This window comes from Solanum tuberosum, unplaced genomic scaffold (genome assembly GCF_000226075.1).
Source record: "Solanum tuberosum cultivar DM 1-3 516 R44 unplaced genomic scaffold, SolTub_3.0 scf00214, whole genome shotgun sequence".
Taxonomy (NCBI): Eukaryota; Viridiplantae; Streptophyta; class Magnoliopsida; order Solanales; family Solanaceae; genus Solanum; species Solanum tuberosum.
Window position 1 is genome coordinate 610,760 of NW_006239139.1, and position 10,582 is coordinate 621,341.

The window sequence follows — 10,582 nt, forward strand, 5'->3', positions numbered from 1 at the left end:
TTTTGGAAAATTAATGTGTTAAACTTAGGGAAAATTTCAACTACTTATAAGGTTTAATTAACTAATACCATTTCAGACATAGATAGAATAATCTCCGGAATAATATGGGGATATGCCATTATATCATGTCAACAATCTTACTATTTTAAGTTATGCATGACATTAATAACTATCTTTGCAATTTTTTTCATTTGAGTATTAGCATATAGTAGTAGTCTTTGAATTTGTCTATGATAAGAGAGCTTAAAATGCACACCATTATCTATATTTTGAATATTCCATCTTATTATATATTAAGTCAACCAAATTAACAAAGCACTTTGTTTATTACTTTTATCAGTTTCAATTTATGTGTCACACTTTTTTTTAACCGTTTCAAAAAGAATAATACATTTACTCTTAATGAATGATTTATTGTCATATAAATGGTCAATAAGTGTTTTAGACCATAAATTTCAAAAGCCTTCATTTCTTTCGTAATTTTTATGTCATATCAAACAGTGTCACAAAAATTAAGACAAAGTATATTTCTATGGTGTAACTATCTGATATCCGAAACTCATGTCTTTGACAAATCAAATTCGCATTATGTAAGACTCATTTAAAAAGAAAGGCTTCCTAATAGGAATTTCTCCATTTTCAACGTTCTAACTTGAGACCTCTGGCGAAAGGTATATAGAATTAGCTTGTTAATTTCAGCCATTACGACAAAAATACCCCTTACTAGATATGGAACAACTCTTGCATATTGCACTGGAGTTTGAAACTATGACAAGTGGTGGAACACCAACAAATAAATATGTTAGAGTTTGAAAATTTGTTTGAGGTTTAAACTCGATGAGCGATTCGTGGAGTTGAAACCTTTGGCGATTCAAATTTCAAAAATAATTCGCAGAGTTAAAATTTTTATAATTAAGTATAAAATTTTTCTCGAGTTTGAAACTCCATATAAGTGATTTATGGTGTGCATTCTTTTATCAATTCAAACTCTAGAAATGATTTATAATGTTTAAATTTTCATAATCTAAGTATGATTTCAAACTATATGAATGTAATGATTTATGGAATTAAAACCTTCACTAGTTCAAATACCAAGAACGATTCATAGACTTCAAAGCATAAGTTTTTTTTTGGAGTTTTTGTATTATAACTAGGGTTTTTAATTTATTTATTAAGATCTCATATTTCACATTAAAAGTTTGATAAATACTACGTGATTTTGAAATGCTGACAAAAACGAAATTAGCAGCCGAAAAAATGATTGTTTGCTTTCTCCATATTGATATGGATCGAAATTCATCCACTCCATCACATTTTTTAATGAGATCATTTTAATTTCTTTTTCATTTCTCTATGATCCATCATATCTCATCAATATTTGTGTCTTAATATTCATATAGACTTTTGATATTTATTTTGTATAGTTGCTTTCCAATTGGACCATGGCCTTAATAAGTACTTAACGTACATTATCAATAATGCATCGTTTACTTCTTTGATCAAAGATTATTATACCATGAAAACAAAGTAATTATTTTATCTTATTTCCAATTATCAATCACTTTCTTGAAAGATATTTTATAACTTAATAATCAAAGTCAGAGGCTTTAAGCAATTTGAATAATTAACAATTTGCAAATATTTCCATTTGCGTGCGCGGTTAGCATTTGCATGTGGAGAGACTGATATTTGACTAATTATGTTATGTGAGAAAATATATCACAATAATAGAGGCAAATTAATTGCTAGCGGCACTATTTATCGGAAGTGGTGTAATTGATGAGATTTCGTTTTTCTTAATCAAAGGTCTTTGATTTTGAATTTTGCTTAAGGAAAATTTCTTGGTAAGAAGTACTACGTACCCTTGTTTAGGCCCTATTCAATGTGAATTTGTATTAGTCTGATTTCAATGCGGATATCGGACACCAAATTTTTTTAAAAAAACCAAAATTGCTAGTGCCCTGAGAAAAATACTTTTAAAACTTATTCTATTAACATGCCATTATATTTACATGGCTATAAAAACATATCATTAAAATCAAAACATGAAAATTATTTTCAAATACATAAAGTGATCAATTTCTCTTGAATTGATAAGAAAATGAATCTTAAATTTAACTTGATCCGAAAAACTAGCTTAAGAATAAAAATTATAATTCAGGACTATATAAAAAACAACATATTAATCACACTAGGCCACTAGCCAACCAATATGAGAGACTCAATCCCCACCCACACTGCAAGGGTAGATATCTAGACAGGGGATAATATAAGAAGGGGGTCGAATATAGAATTGTGAGGCCTGAATTAATATGACTCTGATACCATGTAAAGATATGACACATAAGCCTAACTGAACCCCAAAAGCTAGCGGGAAGGTTTGTCCAAGTCTATATGAGGAAACCAATTTTCCATCCCTCTATCGATGTGGACTTCTTAACACTCAAGACTCTACTATTATGATAAGAAAAAGGACTATGGACTCAACTCATTTAGATCAAAAGTCAGCTCAATGAGCGAAGTGTATAAATACTTGCTTTTAGAGCTGTCATTTAATTTTTACCCTAAGTTTAAAAAAAATACAAGTTTACCCGCTACACGTAAAAAGTAATTTCAGACATTTGCATATGAAGTTTGCCAAATTTAAATATTCACATTTAAAGTGTGACTTTGTGAATGCCAAACATACCTCAAAAGTTTTTGCTTGAATTTTGATATGTCTTGGGATCAAAACTAACTTTAGATTATTATTTTTTTCTTACTGAAGTTATAACCTTGACAAGACCTAAATTCAGATATTTCTGACTTAAATATGCAAACCTATAAATTATAATTATACTTATTGTATTTCAAAATCTAATATTTAACCCCTCAGTATGCGAGAGGTAGTTTGATAGTTGGTCAAAGTTATGCAGATATTAGTAATACAAAAATCAATTATGAGAATTATGTATAATTTTGCATAAATTACAAATTAAACATCATATTAATTTCATAAATGAATAACTTACCTTCTACTATAATTAACTACCAAACGTGGTACAAATTTAATACCTGCATAACTCACCTCCAAACCAGCTATCAAATTTGGCATGTTTAGACATTTTTGCCTGATGTCAAGGCATATATTAGGCTAAATTTCAGACCTTTTCGCATGAAGTTCAGGTGAATAAACTTTTTCTGAATTTCAATAAGTAAAACAGACAACTTAATACTTAAATCTACCTCTAATAAACTTATTAAATTTGAAACATAAATTTCATATATCAAAATGAACTTGCAACAATTTAATGGTGACTTTCCATTGTTGTCAACCCATATCTAAATGCACACGCCAATGCAAATATCTATACAAATTGTATTTAATTACCAAAATTGCTTCAAGCCTCTGACTTTTATTATTGAACTATAAAATATTTTTCAAGAAAGAGATTGATAATTGGAGATAATATAATTAAGACATCTTTTTAATTTATTTTATTTTTCCAGGTAATCTTTATTCAGAGAAGTAAACTATATGTCTTGTTGCTAATTATAATTACTCAAGGGTATGGTGCAAAACAAGTTGCATATATAGTCCAAATGTGATATACACTGAATCAATCTTAACCCTACCGACTACCTTATAAAGATAGAGAGGTTATTTCCGATAAATCGTCACCTCAAGTAAAACATATCAAAATCAAGTATGGGAAGAAATCCAGTAATGAAAAACCCATGCTAAAATCAAAAGAGAAAGAGAACAATAGCACCAACGAATAACATGGTAATCGAACCAAAGTAAAAGTGTGAGTGAAACAACAGGTAATAATAAAATCAAAAAAACTGAAGTTTGTATTCCTCCAAGATACAAATTAGAAACATCATCATGTTGATGTTTCATTTTCCTTTGACATTTCCTCCCAATGATTTCCCTTTAGATTTTGGTACCAACAATGTAAACAACATTCCAAAGAAATTAATACAACCTAAAACAATCAAAGAATTCCTCAGTACACCAATACCAGGAGGGTAACCAGAATCAGTCTTGTTTGGATCATTTGATTGTGCTGCATACAAAAATCCAAATGCACCAACCATTGCCCCTGCTTTCCCATCCCGTGGGACGTTGACCGTAGCCTCGCGGGGAAAATCTCCGTGGGGACAACAAACGTGGTCACATTCGGACCGTGTAACGTGCTGTCTCAGGCATTTTCATCCGCCAGTAATATGTTAGTAAAGCAGGGAGATCCCCGAGGATTAAGATCACGCGTCAAGCGTGATCAGCCTCGGGGACAGTATATGCAACAGCATTGTGTTGAAATGCAGGGGAAGGGTACCCTGCATTAAACAAAACGGATACAACAATAGCCACCAATATTCCACCAACCAAGATTCCGAAACCTTGCATTGCAAACACAGCAGCAATAAACGCGCCACGAGTATTTTTATTAGCGTATTCAGACATGATCGTGGCAGATAAAGGGTAATCAAAACTCCAAAATATATTCTGCAAAACAAAAAAAAAAGGTGGCAATTTTATACATAAGATAAAGATAGTTATAGAAATGTCACGGCATGTTGTGATCAGTGGCGGAGCCACATTATCATTAGGGGTTCATCTGAACCCCCTTCAATGGAAAATTATATGATTTTTACATGGTTAAAATAATTTTTTAGGTATATATAGTAGATGTTGAACTCCCTTCGGCTACTTCGTGTGTCTATTTCTTCAATTTTTGAACCCCCTTACTGATAATTCTGGCTCCGCCACTGGTTGTGATCACAAGTTTTGAAGATACTTTTTAGTCTTTATATTTTTTTTTGTGCAATCAGTCACATATCGTCATATAAAGTGAAATGCGAGGAGTATACACTAAAACAATTGTGAAATTAAGGTTAGATTTTTTTAGTGTGAATTGGCTAAGCGCAAGATCTAGACAGACAAGCTAGGGGGTGGAAGAGAGTTTATCATCGGAAAATCACACTTTATATATAAGGTTATTTTCTTTTCATATATATATAGTAAAGTTTGAACTTCCTTTAATGAAAATCATTCCTCCACCACTCTAGCTTTTGCTATGCGCGGGATTAAAAAAAAGGCTTGAAGCATATTGAATCTTATGCACGCAACTTTACCTTGTGTATCTGCAAAAGATTAATTTCATGGCTTGAACCTATGACCTCCAAATCATACAACGATGAGCACGTATGAGATGTGGAGAGAAAGAAAGAGAGTACATAGTCAAATTATTTATTAAGCTAAATCTCTACGTAAATAACTTACCATTACATGTTTTAGTATGTAAAAAGAGGAAAAGGTGGGTAATAAATATGAGATGCGGAGAGAGAATAGTCAAATTTCTGTCTCATCACCATATTAGTTGTTTACTTTCTCATTTTCATATATCTTGAAAAATAATAAATAAGTAACAAACAATGTTACTGATTTACCTTGTAAGAAACTTTTTTAAAACTTTACAAACTTATTTACACTTTCAATAAAAAATTTAGTAGTAAAGGTAAAACGGAAAAAAATTAATTAATTCTATCGTACGAAATGAAATCAAAAGTCGTGGCAAATCCGAAGGACGAGGAGGTGCGGCAGAAGAGGAAGATTTCGAAAAAAAAGCTCAAGACAAAAATTGAGAATTTTATACAAATCCCATTGTTACACAAATCCCTTAATTTTTCCAAAATTAAAATTAAATAGCAGGCCTTCACGAAGATACTCTTAATGGGCTGGGCCAAGAAGGCATGGGCTAAAAATCTGAGGCGAGCCAACCCAAACCATCTATCAATTTAGGGAAAATTGTATGAAATAATAGTAAACTATTAATTCAAATTAAATGTTATAGCCATAATTTATTTTAATTGTAATTAGCAGCAAACATCCCCTTTTTTGTCATCTGATTCAATATACAATTAGTCATTTTCGATATACAATTAGCCATATTATCCATTTCGGTATAAAATGTGTTTGTGTTTGTATAAAGCGAGAGAAAAGTGTATATACAAATACAAATACATATATTTTCGTCCTATACACTTATAATTATACAAATATAGATCTTATTATACAAATTACAATGTATAAATGAATTTATAAAATTGAATGTTTGTAGCGAATAATACAAATCAAAAGCTCCATAGCAAACATAAAATTTGATATGGAGCACAATTATGCAAACTATAGTTATAACATGTAAATATGATTTTTATGGTTGCTATATGTGAAAGTTGCTCAATAAATTTATGTGGGCTGGTGTTGGACCCTTAATGGGACCCGCCTAAATTATCATTTTCAAAATTTTAACTCGCGACCTCTAGTTAAGAGTGGACGCGCACCTTATTTGTTCCTTCAATAAAACAGAGATACCCATCGTATATACTAATCAAACTATTTTTTTATGTTATCCTTAATTTTGAATTAGAAGTAATTAACTTAAAGTATTGGCAAAAAGTCAATGATTTGGATTTAGATACTGCTAATTAAAAAAATTAAAGTAAGATAATCTATTAGAACCATTTAAAAAATAAATTAAATAGGGCATATTCAGTAATATAATAGTCGTGCAGACTGCTAATCATTCACGTCATGCTAATTAATTGTACTTCCAAGTGTACATAAAAGCTGACTTTCGTTTATTTGACTCTATTTTATTTTGGTTTTCCAAGTTCTATATTTACATTGAAATCCGATTAAATCTAAGAAATTTTGGAAAATCTCACTTTGAGAATAAAGTGTTTTGAATATTAAAGACAATTTCATTACGAGGGATGAACTCCAGACTTGTGGTTAAAGGATAGAGAATAACACATGTTTGACACTCACATAAACCATATTCTTTCGTGGGATTGATCTCAACCTAGTCCGATTTATTATTGCACTCGATTGTACTACATCTCATCATTTTCTACATTTTTCAATTTTTAGAGATTAAACATGTTGCTTGTTGCTCTTTCGATTGTACGTTGCATTGTTGAAATTTCTTGAAAACATCTATTGTTTTTCTTTAATTATGGGGTTGAAATTTGCTTTAATTCTTCCCGTTGCTACTGCTACAGTTGAGTGATCTTTCTCGATGTTGAAGTTCATACATACTGAATCAAATGGATGATAAGTTTTTAAATGGTTGTTTTGGTGCCCCATAAACCTAAAACATTTGCTAAAAGAATGTCAATTTAATATTTTTAAACAATATTTTCATTTAAAATAAAGCAAACAGATACATAGAAAAGAAAAAAAACAAAATTACAAGACTTGCATCAGTCATCACACAAAATTACAACTCACTTCTCCAAAAACAATTAATTAATGAGGTCATGGTTCTCCAGATATAGTTTCTTGTGATGCTTCCTCTAGAGATTTTCCTTTTGACTCTGGCACACAAAATGTACATACCATTCCTAGAGCATTGATAAACCCTAGAACAATAAGTGAGTTCTTTATTCCGATACCCGTTGGGTATCCTGCATCAGTTTTCGTTGGATCTTTACTTTGGGCAGCGTATAGGAACCCATACGCTCCCACTATAGCCCCAGCCTTACCTGCAGCTGCTGAAATTCCATGACATGTTGACCGAAGCCTGGCTGGGAAAATCTCAGCCGGGACCACAAATGTAGTCGCGTTAGGCCCAAAATTCGCAAAGAAAAATGTAAATGAGTACATTACGATGAATCCAATACGGTTGGCATCCAATGTCCAATGATGGTAAGGGATGGCGATGGCGAACATGAACACAGTCATGAAGAAGAATCCCATCAATTGGATTGCGAACCTTCCAATAATGTCAATAAACGCCACGGTGAACCAGTACCCTGGCACCGTGCTACAGAGCGCAATTAAGGTTTGCGCTCTGGCAATTTTGTAAACTTCTTGAACAGCGTTCATTGTTGGGGCTTTAGGGATCCATCCAACAGCGGAGAACACATCTTTCTGAAACAAATTTTGGCTGTAGAAAGCAATATCTAATAAAAACCATGTGGAACACGTTCCGAATAAGTGCAATCCGTGTCGTCTAACGAATTCCCATGAAAACAGACCGAATTGATTAGTTTCATCCCTAGAAATTTGTTCGATTTTTGCTTCATCGCTTTCAATTTGAACTTGTAGTACCCTCCCCATGTCCTGCGCGGCTCTTTTCGCATCTTTCGCGACTAGAGCCGTGTAACGGGCTGTTTCGGGCATTTTCATGCGCCAGTAGTAAGTGAGGGCAGCTGGCAACGATCCAAACATGAGAATTATACGCCAAATGTAATCGGCTTGTGGCACAGTGGATAGAGCAGCATTTTCCGCGAAAGTGGGCGCCTTATACGCGTGATCGAATCCAGCTGATGTGGCAAGTGCAACTATCCCACTGAACAAAATTCCAAACCCTTGCATAGCGAAAACCGCAGCTATGAATGCACCACGTGTTTTCTTGTTAGCGTATTCAGACATGATCGTGGCGGATAAAGGGTAATCGCCACCAATGCCAAATCCAAGCCAAAACCTAAAAAAACATAGTGTGGTCATAACACTCTTAGGGGTATTACCGAAGGAGAGCCCTGAAGCAACGGAACACACAACCATAAGAACCAAAGTCATACCATAGACCTTTTTTCGTCCCATTTTGTCGCCTAGCCAGCCGAAGAACAGCTGGCCGGCTAGGGTGCCAACAAGGGCGACACCCGTTACGGAGGCCGCGACGACCGGAGGGAGTGTTCCGGGTTTCAAAAGATCCGGTTTGGTGTAGTATAAACGGCCAAGCAATTTAGTGACAAGAGAAATACTAAAGAGATCATAAGCATCAGTAAAAAATCCCATTCCAGCAATAATAATTGCTGTAAAATGGTAAAGTTGAGTTTTCGCCAAATCAAGTGCATTAAGCACTTGTAGATTATTATCCTCCACAGCCATAATGCCTAAAAATTGTGCACTTTCTTGATTTTGGTGAAAATTGATGTGTTGACATTTGGGAAAATTGCAACTACTTATAAGGTTTGTTACACTAATACAAAAAGAATAATCTCAAGAATATTATGGGCATATACCTTTATATCATGTCAAGCTTATACTAGCATAACTAAATTTACAATTTTTTACTACAATTTAATTTAGTATTAGTATATATTTAGTCAAGTCTTTGAAGTTGTCTTCAATATGCTGGCAAGTTGTTAATCTTCTGAACTAATGCACAGCATTATCTTTATTTTAACATAAAGTCTTCTTATAGCTTGATATTATATTTGTAAAATACAGTCCTTTCGTAACGTTTATGTGATTATAAATCATTTTATTAAAGTTACTGATAAAAAAATAGATTATAGGTTTAACTCAACTCCTAAAGTTCGCTCGAGAGATAAGGATTGTCCAACGGTGTGAGGCTCCATAATTACCATTAGAGAGGTGTGGTAAGATTGTTGATGTATATTATCTGGAAAAATAAAATGAATTAAAACGATGTCTTAATTATATTATCTCCAATTATCAATCTTTGCTTCTTGTTCCAAAAGTGCAAAATTATCTGCATTTGAAGACACAAAATTAATCAAAAGGAATTAAATTAACCATAAAAAAGAACATGACTATTAAGAAAAGTCCCAAAAGCGAACGAAATAAAAGTCGATTTTAGCCTTAATATTTTCTAAAAATTATATATAGTTTAACCAAATTGACCAATTTGGTTCTTTTTTTCGCAAAACAAAATAATAATAATTTATAGAGTAGAAATAAAAAAATAAAATCATAGTGTTAAATTAGCAAGCACCAATGGTCTAGTGGTAGAAATTTATCTTATCGCGGTAAATCTAGGTCTTTGATTCTCGAACGATGCATTATATAATTATGTAACGTTTCGGTTAAAAAAAATTTGGTACAATTTTGACTTACTTAGACATCAAAATTTCACATTTAATGGTAACAAGGTTTAAGATTGGAAGAAAGACTTTGGAAATTTGTGATATTGAACCTGTCGTAATATTTGTGTGAGTATAAAAGTTTCTCATGATTAAAGGTAAAACAAAAAGTCTAAAACTAAATGGTTTATAAATAAAGAAATGTATTGTTATTTCTGAAACAAACTAATATGGAAATAATGTAACATAAATAGAAATGCCATTTACTATATGAACTAGCTAAAATTCAAAAGAAACTAATCATGTATTAACTTAAAAAACTACATTTAAGTTACCTTCTTCTTCTTTTTCTTTAGAAGATTGTGCACTTAATTTTTGTGACCTTTGGAAAATTAATGGGTTAAACTTAGGGAAAATTGCAACTACTTATAAGGTTTGATTAACTAATACCATTTCAGACATAGAGAGAATAATCTCCGGAATAATATGGGGATATGCCATTATATCATGTCAACAATCTTATTATTTTAAGTTATGCATGACATTAATAACTATCTTTGCAATTTTTTTCATTTGAGTATTAGCATATAGTAGTTGTCTTTGAATTTGTCTATGATAAGAGAGCTTAAAATGCACACCATTATCTATATTTTGGATATTCCATCTTATTATATATTAAGTCAAACCAAGCAAATCACTTTGTTTATTACTTTTATCTGTTTCAATTTATGTGTCACACTTTTTTTTAATCCATCTCAAAAAT

General features: G+C 32.1%; 1 protein-coding gene across 1 annotated transcript; it reads right to left on the bottom strand.

The window, feature by feature from the left end:
* Nucleotides 1-7,206: 7,206 nt before the first annotated feature.
* LOC102600280 (probable inorganic phosphate transporter 1-3) lies at nucleotides 7,207-8,909 on the bottom strand. The gene has a single exon (XM_006356001.2). The coding sequence runs from the start codon at nucleotides 8,879-8,881 to the stop codon at nucleotides 7,304-7,306; it is 1,578 nt and encodes a 525-aa protein (XP_006356063.1). The 5' UTR covers nucleotides 8,882-8,909; the 3' UTR covers nucleotides 7,207-7,303.
* Between the last annotated feature and the right edge of the window lie 1,673 nt (nucleotides 8,910-10,582).

Excerpts from the sequence above, each read along its gene's own strand:
- LOC102600280 (XM_006356001.2), bottom strand. The coding sequence starts at position 8,881 with ATGGCTGTGGAGGATAATAATCTACAAGTGCTTAATGCACTTGATTTG.